General features: G+C 46.3%; 1 protein-coding gene across 2 annotated transcripts in view; it reads right to left on the minus strand.

Annotated features, from left to right (window-relative positions):
- Positions 1-22,808, minus strand: part of DDHD1 (DDHD domain containing 1) — a 54,973-nt gene that overhangs the window by 12,807 nt on the left and 19,358 nt on the right. Inside the window, exons 2-8 of one of the 2 annotated variants that reach the window (XM_073638450.1) lie at positions 8,979-9,152; positions 6,870-6,971; positions 4,684-4,812; positions 3,742-3,889; positions 3,286-3,395; positions 2,303-2,409; positions 913-1,166 (exon numbers count right to left, since the gene is read on the minus strand). In XM_073638450.1, the coding sequence (XP_073494551.1) occupies positions 913-1,166; positions 2,303-2,409; positions 3,286-3,395; positions 3,742-3,889; positions 4,684-4,812; positions 6,870-6,971; positions 8,979-9,152 (1,024 nt within the window). The remainder of the gene's footprint in view (positions 1-912; positions 1,167-2,302; positions 2,410-3,285; positions 3,396-3,741; positions 3,890-4,683; positions 4,813-6,869; positions 6,972-8,978; positions 9,153-22,808) is intronic. The other variant, XM_073638451.1, reaches the window with a different exon arrangement.

Genomic DNA, 22,808 nt, shown 5'->3' on the forward strand with positions numbered 1-22,808 from the left:
ATCACGGTTAAACCCAGCGGAAGAAAAAAAAAAAGTATTTACAAGTTTAGTATGTATTCAGATGGCCGTATAAGAAAAAACCCCAGAAAACGGTACTTTCATGATGGGAAACTGATCATGTGTTTGGCTCGGCGTGCGCAGTCGCATCATGGAGCGTTTCAGGTGTTGCCTTCTACTGCATTCAGCACTCTGGGACGTAACGTAGAACAGAATAGTGCATGCTGTGATTTTTTTTTTTTTATGTGGACCTTAGATTTGTGTGGGAAATTTCCTGCCTGCACTAGAACATTAGCTATTGGTCTGTGTGCCAGCCGGGGGATGCTCAGTTGTGCACATGGACTGAAAAATTCTATTCAGCAAGCAGCAATGCAAATGCTACAGCTGTCAAACATTGCAGATGTATTTTTTATGCTGCCTGCTTTAGTTAGTTTTCATGTTGTCAGCTGTGGCCTAGTACAGGACAGTACGCATTCTTTTGAGAGGCAAAGGGGACTTTTTTTTTTTTTGCAGGATGTGGATATGGCTTAAGATACATTTTAAAATGGCATCCTCATCTAGGGTATATATGCCATACTGGTCTGATAGAGGACTGCAGGTATGCAAAAGGAAAGGGGTCTTCAGACCCACTTGGTGAGTCATTTGTTACGGCATCCAGAGACTGAAGGGAGACTTGGCTGTAAGGATCTATCCGTTCACTTCTAGTGGAGTTATGGAAAAAGCCAATCAACCCGGCATCATAATCCGGAAGTTAATCTGTCACATTTTGCTCCAAAATAGAGTCTAACAAATGCTATTAGGTGTGGGGCATCTTGTAGCATCCAACACTCACCTCTGACATTCACTTAAGACAATGACCTAAGTCTAAAATGACCCCACGTAACCGAACACGTTTTCCCCCACGATGCTACGTACCGTTGCTTGGTCAAGCAAAGTTCTCGAAGTAGATGCTGTTCTTCGTAACTAATCCACTGGTCCCCGGGCTCCTCCTGATCCAGCTGTTCATAAACGTGGACTGGATTCCACCCAGTCATGATATCGAAGGTAATCACACACCCCAGGGAGTGGGACACAATAGACACTTTGCCTCCTCGGTCTTCAAATTCTGGGTTTCGGGAGCAGAACAAGTTGTAGAGACGGTTCAGCTCTTGCAGTAATCCTTTCACTAACTGATAAAGGAAAAATAAGCTTCTTATTACTAATGAAAGCTGCAAAAGCCCAATTTATAATTTAATACATAGGTCCAAAAGGGTAGGTAATGTGCATTCTGCTGACTGCAAAAGTAGCAAACATCTATTTGTGGCGGCCTGTATTCTGATGCGTTACTACTAAGACCCATAAACTAAATTTACAGTGTAAAACTTCTTAAAAGGGGTATATTTCTGACAGCCCCTTATCTCCATCACCCTATGCCAGTTTAGTTTATGTGGACAGTCATGTGTCTGTGAGCGTTGAGGAGGAGGAGAGTTGTACAACTCACGACTATCTTAAGTGTACGACCAGCTTGGAAGCGCCAGCCAACAAAGTGGGTGTGGGTGACAGACACATTTTAACAGCCTTACAAGGTCTCTGTGACTCAGTGAGGATTTTTCCAGCAAATTCTGGCACATGATGCCTAAAGCTCAATAATTGATGAGTTACAAGGCTGAGCCAGTGACACTGATACTCTTTAATAAGAAATTGCATTGTTTTTGTCCAACTAGCAGAACAAGAGCAAACATCCATTGACATAAGCTTTCTGGTCCACTTATTATACCGGTCATGTAATGAATGTCAGCATTGTTGTAGAAAATTAGAACATGGGAAATAAAATACCCCAGTCAGGCACCTTCTCTGTGCCATGTCCTAGCAAGACGTGATCCGTGGTGACATTACAGACGCAAGACTGGCACTACGGACAGCGGGTATGAGGGAAGCACAGACTTTTTATACATTGCCCTGCTAAAATCGGTTTTGGAAGATGGCTCCTATGACTTTCTTTTTGGCTTTGTCAAGTAAGTGGGGGCCTTAGAATAGGTTTGCTTTACTGGCACATGCATATGTACGTGCTGTGCCAAGATCGTATGCCATAGACAAAAGTTATGCAAACTAGAAAGATGACAGCTGTTAATGAAACACCCATCTGACCCACTGAAAGCAGCTCAGATGTTCTATAAATCACAAGTGGTCGCTCCCCCTTTGTTATTTTAAAGCATTTGGGGTTCACTTTCCTGAAGCGCTTTAAAATATTTCTTCGTAGTGACTGAGAAAAAGAGCCGGGTGGTGAACATGCTTACCAGTTTAGTCACGACTATGTGTCACTTACCTCATCTCTGTAGAGAGGGCTGGTATAGTACATGATATCCATTGCGCTGCTGTTTAGCATGTCCCGAATGCCACGCACCTTATCTGGAGTAATGGAATCTACTGTATCTGCAAAAGGGGAATAATAGCCACCGATAAATACTACAAAAGACAGTAATGGCAAATAACTAGTATCAACATATAAATCGCCTGCACTTTGCTCCTTCAGATCCTCTCAATAGCTTCATCTATCACTGTGTCTAATAATGTGAAGACAGAACTGCAGCGTCGTGCCACAATCGTTTCTTTATTGTAACTGTCGGCATAGGTGATCCAATCTTCGCCGTGTCTGATGTAGTCACACAATGGAAATTTACCAGCTATCTGCAGAATAGGTGACTTTATTTTTCCATTGGAGGATGGTCAATGATCATTTGAATAATGGAGGTCCAGGGGACCCTGTTCGTCCTCATAGCATAACAGCGGTGAGGACAACTTTGAACAAAGACGGGGTTGGGTATGTGCCCTGACATCTACTTAAAATCTATAGGACTGACACTGAAAAAAAGCGGTATAATCCATGCCAGAATACCCTTTATTTCAACCTTCTCCTCATTGCAGCAAAGCAATGGTTAAGAATGAAAAGCTTTGGACCCCCCATTCTACTAAAACATGAGGGTCCCGGCCAGGGTAAAAAAAATATCACCTATCCACATGTCCATTGTGCAACACTGTTTAACTGTAAATTGAAAACTGAAATCTGAGTTATGGACGCAGGTCCCCATTTCTGCCTTTACTTGTCTGAAGCCCATTAGAAATATCAGATTAAAAGCGTATTAAAAATTATACACATTGCTTCGTATTAGTTTCCGGTTTGCTATGGAGGCATGAACAGAAACCATTGATGCACCATAGCAACTACAGTACAACCAGGAATGTGAATAATTATATGACAGCAATAACTGGGACATTTCCATAGCTTTTAATAGGAGAACGTCGGGTTACCTCCGTCCAGAGCAAGCTTGGATCGCCATTCCACAGGAAGGAACTCAACGTGCTCTGACGTCTGATTGGAGAAGTGCTTCTCTTCAATCTTTCTTGCAGTTTCTCTCATCCTGTAATCACACACAGATAAAAATAAAATAAGCCTTTAGATGGAGGAAGACTAAAAAAAAAAAAAATATATTTTTTTTTTACCCAATTTTAAATTTTGGGTAGTTTTGACAACCCGGTCAAGCAATTCCTGTGTCATTATTTATTGGGCAAATTAATTTGCAAGGTTGGCCTTTCACTTGTCGAATTCTCTGTGTATTCTTTATACTTGTATACATGAGAATAGGCCAAAAGTGGTGAACGAGACAACAATTAGCTCATCTCTAGTCACGACTATATTAGTTTGGCAAGAGTGAGATTTTAAGTAGAATATGGAGGCGGAAAAAAAAAAAAGAAAAAAATACTTACATTGCTGTATTTTTGATAATTCTTCCTTGATCCATCTTCTGTCCGATACCATGAACGACAAAAACTATGTGGGTTGTGTCGACAGGCTTGTCCTCGTATGTAGCTTCTTCAACATAACCTCTATGGAGCCGCGTCCCACTGCTCGAAGCTGCAACAATATCAGAAACGTAAAAGCCATAAGATTGTGTACAAGGACCTGTAATGGTGACTTTACACGTTGGCAGCTAAAAAAAATCCAATCCTCTGAATGGCGATATTTCTGCAGCATGAGCATGGATTTTTCCAAGCCCAACTCTGCTACACGGTACAGTCACGTGCAACAAACCTGCCATGTGTGAATATGCAGTTTCATTAGATCATGGGCGTTCAGTGATTTTCCTGCATTGCGGTGCCCTCAGTAACCCACTATATAGAGGCGTGCAATACAACGCCATTTCAATGGATGGTGATGCATTGCAGGGATCAAAACAATGAAGGGTATGTGCTGCAAGTCATTCTCCGCACTGGTGGTGTTACAGAGGTCAGAGTGGCCGTAATGAAATGCCATATGCTAGTGATATGCCATTAATTTCTGCCATTTAATCCATGGAAATATCTGCTCAGCCTGACTAGGAGCACCCTATGCTTGTTAAAGGAGTTGTAAGATATTGATGTAAGTATTCAGTATCAGATTGGTAGGGGACAGAAATCCATCAACCCAAAACATCATCTGCTTTCAGGTCCTGCAGAAGTACAGAGCACAGAATAGGTATCCCACAGCGCCACAATGAAGTGGGAGCAGAGTTGCAGTACACAGTATGGAGCAGTGGTGGACATGAAAACAGTTGATCGGTAGAGGAGATGGAGGCCAGATTCCCACTGAACTGATTGATAACTTAACAGAGGGACAAGTCATCAATACCCAAGTCCTGGACCACTCCTTTAGTCATTACATGATCTTACCCTTGGAGAATCCCAACTTCTGGGTAACAGTCCTTGCTATTTTAGAAGTAGTTGCATCGCTGTAGAGATAGACTTCATCCACGCTATGCCAATCCACGTGGCTGCGGCTTAACTTCAGACTATGGACAGCTGCAAAACGTAATGATTACAGTCAGACAGCAAACGTTTCTCTATCACTGACGTCCGATAACATACTGACAAGTTTCCATCCATTCAAAATATGGAATTGTGAACCTACTAAATATCATATGATGCAATTTGGTCAGAATTGGTAACAAACTTATGTTTCCATCCAATAAATCAAGGTAAAGTACTTAAATAGCCAAAGATCCACAGGATTTCTGCCTATGATTGTCAGATAAATGGAGAGTATACAAACGTATGCTTTGTCCAGTGTGTGCATCCCATAGGCCATAACTGTGCAACCTGTGGTGAAACTACAACCCTTAGCATGTAAAATCCTTAAGCAGAATTAGAACTACCCAAACATGTAAAACATTATCTATTAAAAAGATTTTAAAAAAATTTAATCTTGGAAAATCCAGTCTCCTTGAGAAAAGACGTCTGCTTTGCAAAATTACTATTAGTCATTAACAAACATATTAAAGGCTCATGACAGTCTCCAGATCCACAATGTGACTTTCTAAATGACTAATGTGCCCTCAGACGTGGCCGATAGCATCAGACCGACTGCAGGAAACAAACTGTAAAGGACGGAGGTTTACGCAAAGTTGGTGACTGCAATTACATGCAGAGTCTATTGAGCAAAAAGCCACAATTATTCATTAAATACTGAAAAAGGGGATAAAACTGGAACCAAAACTGGAAAAAGAACAGCTGGGTGTGGTTAATAGACCCCAATAGAAGCAAAATGACTGCACTCTAATTACAGGGGTTTTGGGGGATCAGAATATTGAAGTCCTTTTGTTAGAATAGGCCATTAATATCAGACCAGCGGGGGTCACACTCGTGTCTGGGGTCCGCTGTATGAAGATCTTTAATATTTGCATTGCCTCCTCTGACCAGTATCGGCTATTCTGGGTACGGCAGTGTTACCCTAATCACTTCAATATGACAACACTACAATCCCCAACACAACCGCTACTAACTAGATGGTGTGCAAGTAGAGCGAAGCAAACATGAGGAGGATGTAACGCTTGCTAACGTCAATGCAGATAGATGATCGACTAAACGACTATTTGGACCCCCCTCGCCCCTCAAAAAAAAAAAAAAAAATCAATTTTCAGAAAATTATATGGACATTTTCATTTGATAAAGCTATGACATTATCATCAACAGGGTTTTGAAGTATGGGGCCCCTCCGTCTGACCCAAGATTGAAGGGGGGAGCAGAATTCAGATTTGTCGTACACCCAGCCAAAGTGATGGAATATCCTAGTGATATGCAATCACTTTATGAGATGATAAATGCCCCTTTAAAAGATATCTGTAATATGCATTGAGTCACAGGCTGAGTAACATTATACCCACATTGCTGTGCAGCTGTAATCAGACAAAACAATAATCAAATCTTAGACTTCAAGGGGTTGTCTCATTTTCTTAAATGGGTAAAATTGCAAAGTCATTATATAAACAAACTTTGCAATTTACTTCTCATTAAAAAAAATCCTCTCTGGTCCCAGGACAGCTCATTGCCTAGGCTACCGGCCACCTCTGCAGTCTTAAGAGGGGGCAGTTTTAAAAGCAAGAAGTGCACGCTGCTCCCAGGCTCTGTGCTTTATATCCGGCATGGGCTGCTCGCTTTGACACTGGCTGGATATGTCCAGCTCCTCCGATGCTGCCGAGGCAAAGTTGTGTCTACAGCACCATGAAAAAAGGCTCATTTTGGAGCGGCAGCGTGACCAAGTCACTTGTCCGAACCGTCAATCCTCAGAAGCGATCCACCCTGGTAGAGTGGTGCGCTCCTGAAACCACCTAAAAAAAAAAAAAAAGTGGGGAATGAGCATTGTTGGCTGCAAAACTAGAAATCCTGGGTATATTTAGCCCAGGTAGTACCCTCAGACATGTGGCTAAAATGCTCAACACAAAAAAAGACTAGAAATCTATACGGATATGGTTAAGGTGTGTCCAAAAAACTACCGTAACCACATCAGCAAAAAGCAGGAGAGGCGACATCTATGCTACTCTAGTGAGAGCCTTCTACTAGGCAGAGCTGGGTTACCGTACCTTCGTAACGCTTTCTTTTAGCGCATGGGGCATCTGTGCTCTCGTTATATCCTCTCCAATTGAACGGGAAAGGGAGGGAGAAGGGAGCAAGGTGGTAGATAACTAGCAAAGTGAAGACAGTGAACTTTACTTTGGCTTTCAATGAAAAACGTCTCAGTATCACAATGTTAAAAATGGTGAAAGAACAAAGCAGTAACAATCATGGCATGCAAGGCAATATTTTATTACGATTTATTTATTTATTTTTTCAAGTTTACACCCTCTTGTCATGCAAAGTCTATATAATGTGCAGCTATATCTAACACAGGGCTATACAGGGGTCAGTTTTCTTCTCATCCATTATTTTTTACTATGGGGCACAGGTTATTACTGGGGGAAGGCTCAGCATGCTAGATTACTAACAATCCGTACGGTTTTCCCTGTGGCAATGTTGCTGACGGACTTTCTCGTGTGATTATTGATTAGACACCACTATTGTAGCAGGTAATCAATAAAGAGTAATGAAAACGCACAGCAAGTCTCTGTCTGTTGTGATGGATGGAACAGGTTGTTCTTCCAGCGAACACCAATCGTGTATCCCGGCAGCATCGCTCTTATGTGTATGCGCGCTACTATGGAAAACTAAAAAGCCGCAGTCTCGCAGTGTAAGTCCAGGTGCCACACGTCATTTTTGGTAAGCCAATACTTCGGTATAGACCAAGAAAAAAAACTCATAGCTCAGCTAAGCACTTTGAGACTTCAATTAACCTATCATCGGCAAGGTCTATTTGGGCCTTAATGACAGTCTCCAATTTTTAAGTCTTCAAAGGATAAGTACATGCTTGAATGCCCCACCGTAATACTCTTGTAATCGGTGTGGATCCCAGATGCCACAATCCTGACATTAGTCCTCTATGCTGCTTATGGGTGATAAATAATGGTGGTTTTACCACCCCAATAAATCAGTAATGGCTTATAGCAAAGTAATGAAGACTTTGCATGACAAAAGGACATACTGGCTGCCATGTTAACAGGAATTAGATTGCAGATACAAAACCAGACGATCATCATGATCCCCAAGTACAAATCATTATACTCCAACTATTGGATAATTACACATCAACACAACATTTGAAAAGTCAGATGCAAATAAGAAATACATTGAATCTGATCACGACAGAGGAAATAATGCTTTGGGGCCGGTGCAGATCCTGTGGCTCACAAGCTGTTGTAAAACTTAAGTCCCAGCGTGTACTGAAGGCCGAAGACTGGGAGCTGTCGTTTCTAAACAGCTGGAGAGTCACAGGATGGAAATTACTGATTTAATGCATAAAACATGTGATTAGTGAAAGGTTAGATATTATAGCTTCAAACACAAAAAAAAAAAAACCTGGGTGGAAAAAAGTAAAAGGATTTTCCGGCTCTGTACACTTCCTCATCAAGAGGGGAGCTGCCTTCATAATATTCTTGGTATCGACCAGGGAGCATGAATGGCAGGAAAGGAATTAATACCTGTCCTATTAATTTTCTCAGTTTACCACCAGATGTAGAAGTGAGCAGCGTGCCAGATCCCACCTTTAAAGGGAATACATCGCCTCGGAAAATGCTATGTACCTGCAGATATAGGGTCAATCTTCAGGTTAATAGCATTACTATGCTGTCCATCCAGACTACAGAAAAAAAGGCTACAGGGAGAAATGCATTTCTTTCCTCCAAGGAGCTGTAGACTTCCAGTCATGGGGTCTTGCACGGAGTGGCTACAGCGAATGCTTGCAGCACCAATGACTATACTGTGAGATGAGCCTGTAAGCATGATCTGACACTTTGATTGACAGCTGGCTTTGCAGCTCATCTGTGCACAGTGAGCAAAGTGCCAGGGCGCGGTTACAGCCGCCATTCACCATATACTGTAGTCAGCGGTGACTGCAGACACTCCGTGCCCCCATGACTGAAAGCCTGCGGCTTCCCGGAGGAGAAAAATTACTTTTCTCCCACTAGCCACACTTTCAGTAAGGTGGTCCGACAGCATTGTAATGCTATTCACTTGCAGATTTACCCCATGTAAGTAGGTAAATAGCATTTTCACAGGTGACAGGTTCCCTTTAAGTTTTAAATAACAAACGTTCTCACCGTCCTTGTGGTCCACAGGCTTCGCCACTTCTAGGTCAAAGTTGTCGTGCATCTGTTGACCCCTAAAGCAAGCGAGATGTTCCTGTTCAATCAAGTTGCTCTCGTCTTCATCGAGAGGCTGCCACGTGCCATCAATGAACCACTGCCCCCGCATCACAGGGATTTTATCGCTCTCTGCAAGAAAAATCAACAGCTAGGAAATGGAACCTAGAAAAACTAACTTTTATATACATAGCAAATAAAACAGTGAAATGTCTCTTATTGGGGACCCAGAGGATAGGGGAGGGTCCCATATCTATCAAGAATAGGGTCATGTACGTCACCACTGGGAATGGAGAAGCGGCCATGGGTGCATGCTTTCAATATTCACTTGTTTGGGAGAAAGCGAGCACAGTAGTTTACATTACTTCCTTCAGCATTCACTATTTCATTCCTGGCAGCGCACAAGTTATTAGGACTGGAAGAACAAGATAAAAAAATAAATAAAAAATATTATGGGTCGTCTAAAAGGGCAAAAATGGTCTGGTCCTATATTTGGCTTGTTGAGACTTATAACCCATCTGGGAACTTTTACACGGACAGACGTGGCTCCGCTCACTTGATACCGGTTCCTGATCAGTTGATTAAAAGCAAAAAAAGTGGTTTACACATCCAAGGACACAAACAAATATAATGAATGTGAAGTCATTTGAATGTCAAATCCAATAAATCACATGCAAACGTACAGTAGATCAATTTCCAGTGAAACCTCAGCTCTTGTGTTCTCCAGCACTGCTTAGATTGCACGCCTTAAAGGGTTATTTGCAAAAAAAATAAATAAATTAAGTATCCTGTACACATAGCATAGGGAATAACTGGGGGTGCAACCACTAAGACCCCAGCAATCCTAAAATCAGAGATTTGCAGCCCCGCCGTGAATGAAGAAGTGCACGTGCTCCGATAACTCTTCACTCATTGGCCTGCCAGAATAGCTAATAGACAATGAATAGAGCAAGTGCTCCAATCACATCACAACAGGGCTGCAAATACAAGATCTCGGGACTGCTGGAGGTCCAGTGATCAGAAAGTTATCTATGTTATGGGTAGAAGGAGGATTAACACTGTAAATAGTGTGATGCTAAATGAGACAAAAAAAACCCCGAAAACACTCGCAGGAGCACAGATTATTTCACGATAGAAAGGAGAGTGTAGGAAACAATCTGACACTGCGGTGAACATTTGTATGAGGCAAAGAGACACAGATGAGAACGGTGGCAGCAGGATACCGCAGGTAGATAAGCCATAGTCAAAAATTACCCCTAAATGACAAGAATCAGGTCTTTGGTGCTAAAATCCAAATGCAATGAGAAGAGAGCTAAACACTGAGTCACACGTAATAGTCACATGAAAAGTTATGACATGTCTCATGACAAAAGCCACATCACAACTCTACCCATAGAAACAGCTACGACACTGCTAGAACTAATCCCATGAATAGACTTTGTGGTTTTCCATGACGAGCCCTGCAAGAGTTGTAATGAGGACTGAGGTCGTGGCCTCCTTTGGGGACTTTTTTTTTAAAGCATGCTTTCTTTTTTTTTGCTACAAAGTATTTTTGCAATAGGGTTTTGTTACAAGTTTTGCTCACTTTACCTTCTACATCATGTATGTATCACGGTCAGAATGTGGAATGAGCTACCTGAGATCTATCAGTGAGCTCGTTTTCTGGTCTAAAGCCCTTATTTCTTCTCCTGAAGAGTTTTCTAAGCAGATTAATGACCATACTAAAGATAAACTGGTCATAAATCAGCTTAGAAGACTCTTCAAGAGAAGTGAGATAAGTGTTACAGACCAGAGAGAAGACTAATACAACGGGTTCCATATTATTATACAAATTGAATTTAAAGTGTCATAAAAGGTATAACATTTTTTGTTTTTCACAAACTCATGAATGGTTTGTGTCTTAGGGTATGTGCTCACGATGCAGGAAGTTTCTGCATGTTCTTGGCAGTAAAAACGCTTGCGGATTTACACGCGTTTTTGCATCGTTTTTTACATGCAGATTTGACTTGTGGATTGAGGTCCCAATGCATTTGAAAAACGCATGTAAAAAGGCACAAATAATGTACATGCTGCGGATTTTTCCGCAAGGAAAATCCGCTGTGGAAAATTCCGCAGCATGGGCACAGAACATGCAGATTTTCATTGGGGATCATGGGGGATGGATTACCAAGCGTTTTGCAAGTGTTTACGCTGCGTAAATTCCGCATCAAAAACGCATAGTGGGCACACAGACTTAGGGTCTTTGGTTCACTGAAATCAATCTCAAAACACATGTGATAATTAGTTTGCCCGGGACCCAATTGAAGGAAAACTACTTTAGAAGGACGTTCTACGTTATTAAGCAGCCACAGGTTTCAAGAAGTATGGGAAAGAAAATACGTCAAATAGTGCAATGCCTTGGACAAGGTATGAAAACCTTAGATAGTTCAGGAAAACTTAAAAGAGTGATCATCATACTATCTGTGGCTGATACACAGCACAGACAGGTTTGTGCAGATAAAGACATAATGAGGAAGGTTTCTGCTACACAAATTAATCGGATTAACATAGCAGCTGCTAAAATACCATTATAAAGCAGCAAACCGGTATCTGAATCTGCTGGTGCCTCTGGAGTGGGGCGAACCTCAGCGTGTAGGATCCTCCAGAGGCTGCAGCTGTGCATAAACGGTTGAAGTGGGCCCAGACATACATGAAGACTCATTTTTAAAAACAGTCTTGTTTATTGAGGAGTGCTGTGCAACCCTGGATGGTCCAGATGCATGGAATAGTGGACGGCCACCTTTTCCCAACAAGGTTGTTACACCAGCAAGGAGGTGGCAGTCATGTTTTGGGCCGGAATCCTGGGGAGGGATCTAATAGCCTCCTTTAAGGACCTTGAAGGTGTGAAAATAATCTAGACAAAAGTATGGAGAGTTTCTGACTGACCTTCCTCTTCCATGGTACAAAAAGGAAGAACAGTGCCATCCGTAGCAAAATCATCTTCATTCAGCAAAAAAACCCCTTTGAGTCATTGGCTGTTATGGGCATAAAAGCACACCACCAGCCTCCCCTGACCACAACCCTATTGAGAACCTTTAAAGTATCCTCAATCAAAAGGTCAATGAGGGTGTTAGGCCGAAGAGCAGATCTGGGAGGCGATTCTGACATCCTGCAAAGGAATTCAAGCATAAACTATCCAAAAACTCACAAGTTCAATGGATGCAAGAATTGTGAAGGTGAAATCAAAGAAGGGCTCAGATTTTAACACGTAACTTGGCCTGTTAAGAGGTTTCTCATTGAAAAAGCTTTTGATTTCAGTAAATGTGACCTCTTAATGCGGCAAATTCAACAAATGACCATTTTCAGTTCTTTATAACCTATAAAATGTTTGCAATCTCTGTTGTGCAGAATAATTAGTTTCATTTTGAGTTATCATTGGAAGTTGTGTCGGATGAAATGTGATTTATCCTCTATAGGTTGATGATCTGAACGCTTTATTTACTCATTTGAATCCACCATTTAGGAAAATCAGAGAAAAATGGCATTTACATAATAATTTGGAACACTAATTCATTCAGTAGAGATACATAGAGGTTGAAGGAGACAAACTATCCACAATTTTTCTTGAAACACAATGGTAAAAATGTCTAGTCATGACAACGACCATGTCAGTGTCTGAGAAAAAGGGAACGAAGGATGATCTGTAGGTTTTAAAATGACCGCAGACTATTAGGACATGAGACTATGGACAGAACATTTGCTTGGCCATTAAATATAATCCTTGCTTAAGAGGATCTGCACTGAAGACACTTTCCACGTTAATTCTTGACATATGGCCCATGGAGTATAAAAGTGAGTTCTAGGTAGACTGTGTGAATAAACTGAAAGGACTCGGACGCGAAGTCCTATATATAAAGAATGACATTAGTTAAAGGATATGAGGCTAAAGAGATAAAGCTTAGGGATAAAGCAGCTCAGGGAACCGCCAGAGCAGGGGAAGGACTAAACCCGTTGATCTGCGGCTGCTGCTGTATGCCATCCTCAGCCTGTGTGTCACCGCTTACCACTAAAAAGATCAAATGATCATTCCTTCCATGAGAACGGGTGATGGAGGCAAAGAAAAGTCCGCAGCACATAGAGGGATCAGAGGTAGTGGTCACACCCAGGACCAATCACCCAAACACACCAGTATCAGATGTTACATGGTTAGGCAGGGGAACAGTCACAGACTTTGCATTGGGCCAAAAAGCTTCAAGTTCCACCTCAAGCACCATGATGAGTGTCTTATAAGCATCTATGGGTATGAACTAGCGAAGGCTAAACTACATCAGCCGGCTTAGCCTTAAAGGGATATATCATTATCTTTCTTCAGGGGGAACACCGATCCACTGCCTCCATCTTGCTGCAGGTCAGTGTGCTCCTTAAGATTGACAGTTTGGTCCAAACTTAGTGCTCTCACAATCCGCAATAACAGGAAGCTTAACTTCTACAGAATGGGAGAAGCGCAAGGGCAATAAAAGGTGGCTGGATGCAGCAATAACCCCTTTTAAAAGACACTGACTGATGTTAAGGGCTCATGCAGACGAGCGTAAAAATCAAACGTGTGCTAGAAGATCTTTAATCGGACATTACACTGACTCATTCATTCAATAGGGCTGTTTAGAACAATGAAAAAATAAATTGCAGCATGCACTATTTTCTTCCAAATCTCACATGAGACTCATTCACTGAAGTCTGTGGGTGCAAATAAAAAAATAATATCGGATCCCACGTGGAACATCAAAGTGCCACACGATTTTTACAGATATTCTTCTATTATAAACCTAGGAAACTGTATTTGATCATGTACATTTTTGAGTAGATGTATGAAATTGGACGTCGCACAGAAGTAAAAAACAGACACAATGTTGGCACACGACTGAAAATTAGAAAAAAAAAAAAAGTTGTCTGAGCTTTCAGAATTAAACTTGGCAAGCACACAGATGAAGCTAGATAAATGCTTCACGTCTCGAGAGGTTAAGGAGTTGTTGTTCTAACTTTCTGTCTTCGAGAGCACACTGCTCCATGGCGTCCTGTCTTCCTGTTTGCAAAAAGGTAAGCTCCTGAAGACTGACCGTTCGGACCAGCAGCATGGCTGCTCTGCTTGTGCAAAATGAGCGCTCTGCCACCAAAGCTAGCTTTGCTTCTGCAAAGGAGGAGAGCAGGAGGATTGAAGCAGCAGCGCTTGCACGCTGTAAAACATAGTGAATGCATGCTCACGCTCCTCACGTAGGAAACAGGCCACTTCTGAGACGGCAGAAGGAGGTGGTGTTGGGGGGGCGGTCAGTATCCCAGCCCAACAAGCTGAACAAAATACAATTAAATGTCCCCTGTCCTTAAGAACGCAGGAGGATTTTTAGTAAGTGGTAAATTGCATAATTGCTTGCTTTTATATCTGTACCTATTTAAGATGAGACAACCTCTGTAAAGAGACTGACTCCTGGAAAAGTTCATGTTACAATTGTGCAAAGTAGCAAACGAAATTATATATTTATATAAGTGGTTTTTTTTGTTTGTTTTTTTAGATACACAAAGCCAAATAAAAATGTTTATTTTCCTACATGTATAATGAGCCTTGCACTCTGACCCACATCACACAGATGACGCAACGTACGCTCCACGTCCCTAGAGAATAAATGGTAATTACGGAGACAGTTGCACACACGTAATCAGAGCAGAGGGACAATTTACTAATAGTCACTGGGTTCAGTCCGACAGATACAGAAGGAACAATACAGATAATCTTCACTGGAGATCCCCTGCCTAGCCTAGATTTCGAGCATGAGTAAAAGTAATGTTCCCTTGGTGTGTGCTCGTCTATCGGGCACAGGTGCACAGTGTGGTGTAACAGGATCTAACACAGATGCTGAATTGATAAAGCAGAGACGAGTGCAAAACAACGGTGGCGTCACCCCCAGCAACCACACATCCTACATGTAGAAAATGTGCAGGATATGCCCCTTAAGAGCCACAGATGCCTGTCTCCCGTTGGTTCAGGAGATATAATTGGGAGAAAATAAACTTGCAACCTGTGCTATTTGACACCAATGGGCCAACATTTTATAAAAAAAATAAATATATATGTAAAACGGACAACGCCATATCAATTACTGCAATAAGAGGGATTGAAGTGCTGGGCATCTTTTGCTATGGCAGCCATCTCAATCCGCACAACCTAATCATTTGGCTATGTGCCCACGATGCAGAAATGCTCCAGATTTTTTCTGAGCGTTTCTGCATCTCCCTGGCAGAAAAAACGCATGCGGATTGTACATGCGTTTTTCCTGCCAGGGACAAGCGGAAGTGAAGCATTCTTCACATACATTTCCGCATGCAGGTTATCAAGCGATTTTAGCATCACTTGGAAAGTGCTCGACAACTTGGTCACACTATATAAATCCATGCAACCGGCATGGATTTATATAGTGTGACCGTAAAAGAATGTTAAAAAATAAATATTATACTTACCTTCTGATGGCCCCCGGTGTTACAGGTCCGGGTGGTGGAACCTCTGTGCTTCGGTGCAAGGAGGGACCAGAGGGGCATGACTAAGTGCCTAATCGGACCGACCCAGGTCACACGGCGGCTTAGTCGACTCCGTGAACCAGGGAGGGACCGGGCAGGTGGACCAGGTGCCACTTTGGGATCAACCTTGTGAGAGCAGGTGATTCCGACGGGTCAGATGACAGAAGCTGACCGCTACAGCGGATGAGCACGGCAGGAAGACCGGCAGGCTGGGCCGGGCTGTTAGACAGACCGGCGGGCTGGGCCGGGCTGTTAGACAGACCGGCGGGCTGGGCCGGGCTGTTAGACAGACCGGCGGGCTGGGCCGGGCTGTTAGACAGACCGGCGGGCTGGGCCGACAGGAAGCAGGACCTGAGGGCTGATTAAAGTGTTAGCACACAAAACAACCACCTTGTACAGGCACCTCCATTTTGGAGGAGCTGCCTCATAGAGGGGAAGTCCTCTGGCCATTGGTCGGGGAGTCCCCAGGACGGCGCGCGCGGCCCCTTTAAGAGGGAGGGAGCGCGCCCTAAGCACAGCTCCCGGGAAGCTGCACGCGGTGCGTGCCACAGCAGCTGCAGGAAGGGAGCAGGAAGACGCCGGACCAGGACCGCGGTGAGGGGAACGGCGGTCCTGGCAGAGACGCTGATGCTACACCCCGGTGTCCTTGTCCTGGCTTGCCGGCAGCTCGAGGTGGACTAAAAGGACCTGCCATGAAATCATTTAGTCATGTGACGGGTCATGCGACCGCCGACGTCAGCAGTCGCGTGACACGTTACATGACTAAATGACGTGACCGCAGGTACTTTTAGTCCACCGCGAGCTGCTGGCAAGCCAGGACAAGGACACCGGGGGCCATCAGAAGGTAAGTATAATGTATATTTTTTATTTTATTTTTTTTACAGGTACTATGGTACCCGGGTCTGGAAGAGAGTCTCCTCTTCTCCAAACCCGGGTACCATCCACACATTGAACGCATGATATTCGCATGTGCAGATGCAGTGATGCGGATTCCATGCGTTCCAATGCAAGTCAATGGTGGCGAAAACGCCGCGATTCCACAAAATAATTGGTAGTGCTGCGGATTTTTCCGCAATGATAAACCGCAGCGGAAATTTCCACAGTATGTGCACAGCACATGCAGATCATCATTGGGTAACATGGCAGGCCTTCTATCAAGCGTTTTTTATGCATTTCTGCAGCGGAATTGCCGCTGCGGAAACGCTTAAAAAACGCATAGTGGGCACACAGCCTTTTGGGGCTTTCAACATCCAGCCCTCCAAGGGGCAGGGTCCTCTCCTCCTGTGCCTGTTGTGACTCGTTTTTGTTCAAGATTATTGTATCTGCCATGTATATCACCTTTTTCACATGTAAAGCGCCATGGAATAAATGGCGCAATAATAATAATAATAAAGTCATAATGTAGAGGCCATGTTACAGCTGTGCGGTCATCAGTGCTGAGGGAAGATAGAGGTGGGGTAACCTGACATTTCTTAGATCTGTCAGCCGTCAAGCAGCAGGTCACATATGAGATGGTACAAGCTGTCAACACAAGAGACCCCATGTCAATGTCATGTCCCCCCTCATCAAGGACAAGTGAAGACTGCTGAAGGGAGCAAAGCACCAAGAAAAGTTTAAATAAAAATAAATAAAACACATAGAAGTGCAACAATGTTTCCAGACCTGAAGGTAACAAGGTCTGGAAAAATATCTCTGGATACAAGATAACATTAAGGCTGTGTGCCCACGTAGCGTTTTTCAAGCGTATATGCTGCGGAATTTCCGCAGCGTAAGGCTGTGTGCCCACGTAGCATTTTTCAAGCGTATATGCTGCGGAATTTCCGCAGCGTAAACGCTTGAAAAACGCATGTATATACGCACCCCATGGTCCCCAATGGGATTCCGCAAGTTCTATGCACATGCTGCGGATTTTTCCGCAGCGTTTATGCCGCGTTCAAAAATCCGCAGCATGTCAATTAATTTTGCGTTTCCGCAAGCGGAATTGCCTTTGTCCAATGCATAAAAAACGCAAGGCAATTCCGCATGTGGAAAACGCGTGATAAACGCGCGAAAAATGCGCGATAAACGCGTGCGGAATTCCGCATGCGTTTTTCCGGGAGAGGACTTGCATTTATGCAGCAGAAATTTTCTGCTTCATAAATGCAACGTGGGCACATAGCCTAAACGCTTGAAAAACGCATGTAGATCCGCACCCCATGGTCCCCAATGGCATTCCGCAATGTCAATGCCCATGCTGCGGATTTTTCCGCAGCGTATATGCTGCAGTCAAAAATCCGCAGCATGTTCATTAATTTTGCGGAAGCGCTGCGGAATCAATGTGCGGATGGTACCCAAGTCTGGAGGAGAGGAGACTCTCCTCCAGACCTGGGTACCAAAGAACCTGTAAAAAAAAGAATAAAATAAAGTTTATACTTATCTTCTGATGTTTTCCCTCCGTCGCGCTGTTGTCTGAAGGACCTGCCACGTCATTGAGTCATGTGACCCACCACATGACTCAATGACGTCACCGCAGGTCCTGCACACAACAGCGTGAGCCGCTCAAGACTCCGGACGGGGCAGAGAATGCATCAGAAGGTGAGTATAAAGTTTATTTTTTTATTTTTTACCATTCTGAACAAGTTGTCAAGCACTTTTCCAAGTGATGCTTGGAGAAGTGCTTGATAACCCGCATGCGGAAATGCATGCAAAGACGCCTCACAAACGCTTCTACCTGGCGGGAAAACCGCATGTAATATCCGCATGCGATTTTCCCGCCAGGGAGAAGCGTAAAAAATATGCTTCAGGTCCGCAACGTGGGCACATAGCCTTAGGGCCTGTTCACAGGAACATTGAAGTGCTATCTGATGTTTTATCGGATATAGGGCAGTGCTGATCAGCTTTTTTTATTTTTTTCTCATGCCGATTCTACATGAGAAAAAAAAAAATTTGCAACATGCTGCGCAAATCAGATCACGTGCACCCATTCAAGGCTATGGGTGCGTGGAAAAAAAAAAATCGGACTGCACAAAAATCTTATTCTCCATCGGTGATAAGAGTCTTTCATTCCAGAGAATCGGATCACACTAAGCTGACACTGATCTGAGTGTCATTTACATAATCGATTCACTCGGCCCGTGTGGCCCTGGCCTTATACTGAGGTTATAATGCTCTGCTTTCAAAACTGTGGCAGTTGGTAACAGGAGCACTGCAGTCTGCACCAGTATCCTGCCAGATCCCATTATAACCGGGAGGTCTGGGAATGACTTTTAGGCTGAGTTCACACGATGCGTTTTTCATGCGTTTCCGCGGCGTTTTAGCAGTTGCGGAAACGTATGAAAAACGCATGGTAGAATGGCAGCAATGTTCCCCAATGGAAATCCGCATGTGCTGTGCCCATGATGCGGATTTTTCCGCAGCGTAAACGCTGCGGTCAAAAATCCGCAGCATATCAATTAATTTTGCAGAAACGCTGCTCTTTTGCCGCCATTGACTTGCATTAGACCGCATGGAATCCGCATCACTGTATATGTTGATGCGCTTTTCATGCGGTCTAATGTGCGGATGGTACCCGGGTGTGGATGAGAGGACTCTCATCCAGACCCAGGTACCATTAAAAAAAAAAAGAATAAAATAAAAAATACATATATTCTCACCTTCTGACGGCCCGCGCTGCGTCCTGCCGGCTTCCCGGGCACTTCGCGGTTGAATGAAGAAGGACCTTCGCTGACGTCAGTCATGTGACGGGTCACGTGACGCTGACGTCGGAAGGTCCTACAGTCTTCACTGCCGGCAGCCGGGACCGATGAAGCAGGACACCGGGGGCCATCAGAGGGTAACGTATAGATTTATTTTTTAGACATTCACACACTATATAAATCCATGCCGGCTGCATGGATTTATATAGTGTGAAGTTGACAAGCACTTTCCAAGTGATGCTAAAATCGCTTGGGAAGCGCTTGTCAACCCGCATGCGGAAATGAAAGTGAAGACCGCTTCATTTCCGCATGTCCCTGGCAGGAAACCGCATGTACAATCCGCATGCGTTTTTTCCTGCCAGAGAGATGCAGAAACGCTCAGGAAAAAATCCTGAGCATTTCTGCATCGTGTGCACATACCCTTACAGCTTCCACATTACTGTGGGTACCGCAGACAGGGCCAGCAGATTCACGCTTCCGCAGAAGGCCCACAAACTGCACAAAATGCTGGAGGAGAGGAGCGCACACACACACAGTGGATGTCGGGGGGAGTCGTGAAGCGCGCACACACACACTGGACGTCGGGGGGAGGGCGTGAGGCGCACTCACACACACTGGACGTCGTGGGGAGTCATGAGGCTCGCACTCACACTGGACGTCGGGGGGAGTCATGAGGCTCGCACATACACACTGGACGACGGGTTGGGGGGGGTGGCGGGGAGAGTCATGAGGGACCTGCACACACGGTACGTCGGGGGGAGTCATGAGGCTCACACAAACACTGGAAGTCGGGGGAGGAGTTGTGAGGCGCACACACACTGGATGCTGGGGGGTGGGAGTCGTGAGGCGTACACACACACTGGACGACGGGTTGGGGGGGGTGGCGGGGAGTCATGAGGGGCCAGCACACGGTACATCGGGGGGAGTCATGAGGCTCACACAAACACTGGAAGTCGGGGGGAGTCATGAGGCTCACACAAACACACACACACTGGACGTCGGGAAGGGGGGGGGGGGGGGGCGCTTCGTCGTGAGGGGCCCGCACACACAGGATGCTGGGGGGGTGGGAGTCGTGAGGCGCACACACACACAGTGGACGTCGAGGGCAGTCGTGAGGCACACACCCGCACAACCCTGGATGTTGTGGGGGAGTTGTGAGGAGCGCGCACAGAAACACACACAAACTGGATGTTAGATGTTGGGGGGTGGGGAGTTGTGAGGCGCGCACACACACACTGGATGTTAGATGTTGGGGGGTGGGGAGTTGTGAGGCGCGCACACACACCCCCCCCCTAGATGTTGGGGGGTGGGGAGTTGTGAGGCGCGCACACACACCCCCCCCCTAGATGTTGGGGGGTGGGGAGTTGTGAGGCGCGCACACACACCCCCCCCTAGATGTTGGGGGGTGGGGAGTTATGAGGCGCGCACACACACACCCCCCCTAGATGTTGGGGAGTGGGGAGTTGTGAGGCGCGCACACACACACCCCCCCTAGATGTTGGGGAGTGGGGAGTTGTGAGGCGCACACACACCCCCCCCCCTAGATGTTGGGGGGTGGAGAGTTGTGAGGCGCACACACACACACACACACACACACACCCCCTAGATGTTGGGGGGTGGGGAGTTGTGAGGCGCGCACACACACACACCCCCCCTAGATGTTGGGGGGTGGGGAGTTGTGAGGCGCGCACACACACACACACCCCCTAGATGTTGGGGGGTGGGGAGTTGTGAGGCGCACGCACACACATCCCCCCTAGATGTTGGGGGGTGGGGAGTTGTGAGGCGCGCGCACACACATCCCCCCAAGATGTTGGGGGGTGGGGAGTTGTGAGGCGCACACACACACCCCCTAGATGTTGGGGGGTGGGGAGTTGTGAGGCGCACACACACACACACACACCCCCTAGATGTTGGGGGGTGGGGAGTTGTGAGGCGCGCACACACACACACCCCCCCTAGATGTTGGGGGGTGGGGAGTTGTGAGGCGCGCACACACACACACACCCCCTAGATGTTGGGGGGTGGGGAGTTGTGAGGCGCGCGCACACACATCCCCCCTAGATGTTGGGGGGTGGGGAGTTGTGAGGCGCGCGCACACACATCCCCCCTAGATGTTGGGGGGTGGGGAGTTGTGAGGCGCGCGCACACACATCCCCCCTAGATGTTGGGGGGTGGGGAGTTGTGAGGCGCGCGCACACACATCCCCCCTAGATGTTGGGGGGTGGGGAGTTGTGAGGCGAGCACACACACACCCCCCCCTAGATGTTGGGGGGTGGGGCGTTGTGAGGCGCGCACAAACACCCCCCCCCCTAGATGTTGGGGGGTGGGGAGTTGTGAGGCGCGCACACACACCCCCCCCCTAGATGTTGGGGGGTGGGGAGTTGTGTGGCGCGCACACACACACCCCCCTTAGATGTTGGGGGGTGGGGAGTTGTGAGGCGCACACACACACCCCCTAGATGTTGGGGGGTGGGGAGTTGTGAGGCGCACACACACACCCCCTAGATGTTGGGGGGTGGGGAGTTGTGAGGCGCACACACACACCCCCTAGATGTTGGGGGGTGGGGAGTTGTGAGGCGCACACACACACACACACCCCCTAGATGTTGGGGGGTGGGGAGTTGTGAGGCGCACACACACACACCCCCTAGATGTTGGGGGGTGGGGAGTTGTGAGGCGCACACACACACACCCCCTAGATGTTGGGGGGTGGGGAGTTGTGAGGCGCACACACACACACCCCCTAGATGTTGGGGGGTGGGGAGTTGTGAGGCGCACACACACACACCCCCTAGATGTTGGGGGGTGGGGAGTTGTGAGGCGCACACACACCCCCTATATGTTGGGGGGTGGGGAGTTGTGAGGCGCACACACACCCCCTAGATGTTGGGGGGTGGGGAGCTGTGAGGCGCACACACACACACCCCCTAGATGTTGGGGGGTGGGGAGCTGTGAGGCGCACACACACACACCCCCTAGATGTTGGGGGGTGGGGAGCTGTGAGGCGCACACCCCCCCCCCTAGATGTTGGGGGGTGGGGAGTTGTGAGGCGCGCACACACACACACCCCCTAGATGTTGGGGGGTGGGGAGTTGTGAGGCGCGCACACACACACACCCCCTAGATGTTGGGGGGTGGGGAGTTGTGAGGCGCACACACACACACACACCCCCTAGATGTTGGGGGGTGGGGAGTTGTGAGGAACACACACACACACCCCCTAGATGTTGGGGGGTGGGGAGTTGTGAGGCGCACACACACACACACCCCCTAGATGTTGGGGGGTGGGGAGTTGTGAGGCGCACACACACACACACCCCCTAGATGTTGGGGGGTGGGGAGTTGTGAGGCGCACACACACACACACACACACACACACACCCCCTAGATGTTGTGGGGTGGGGAGTTGTGAGGCGTACACACACACACACACACCCCCCCTAGATGTTGGGGGGTGGGGAGCTGTGAGGCGCACACACACACCCCCTAGATGTTGGGGGGTGGGGAGCTGTGAGGCGCACACACACACACCCCCTAGATGTTGGGGGGTGGGGAGCTGTGAGGCGCA

This window comes from Phyllobates terribilis, unplaced genomic scaffold, assembly GCF_046119375.1.
Source record: "Phyllobates terribilis strain yellow unplaced genomic scaffold, ASM4611937v1 Scaffold_7__3_contigs__length_470593459, whole genome shotgun sequence".
Lineage (NCBI taxonomy): Eukaryota > Metazoa > Chordata > Amphibia > Anura > Dendrobatidae > Phyllobates > Phyllobates terribilis.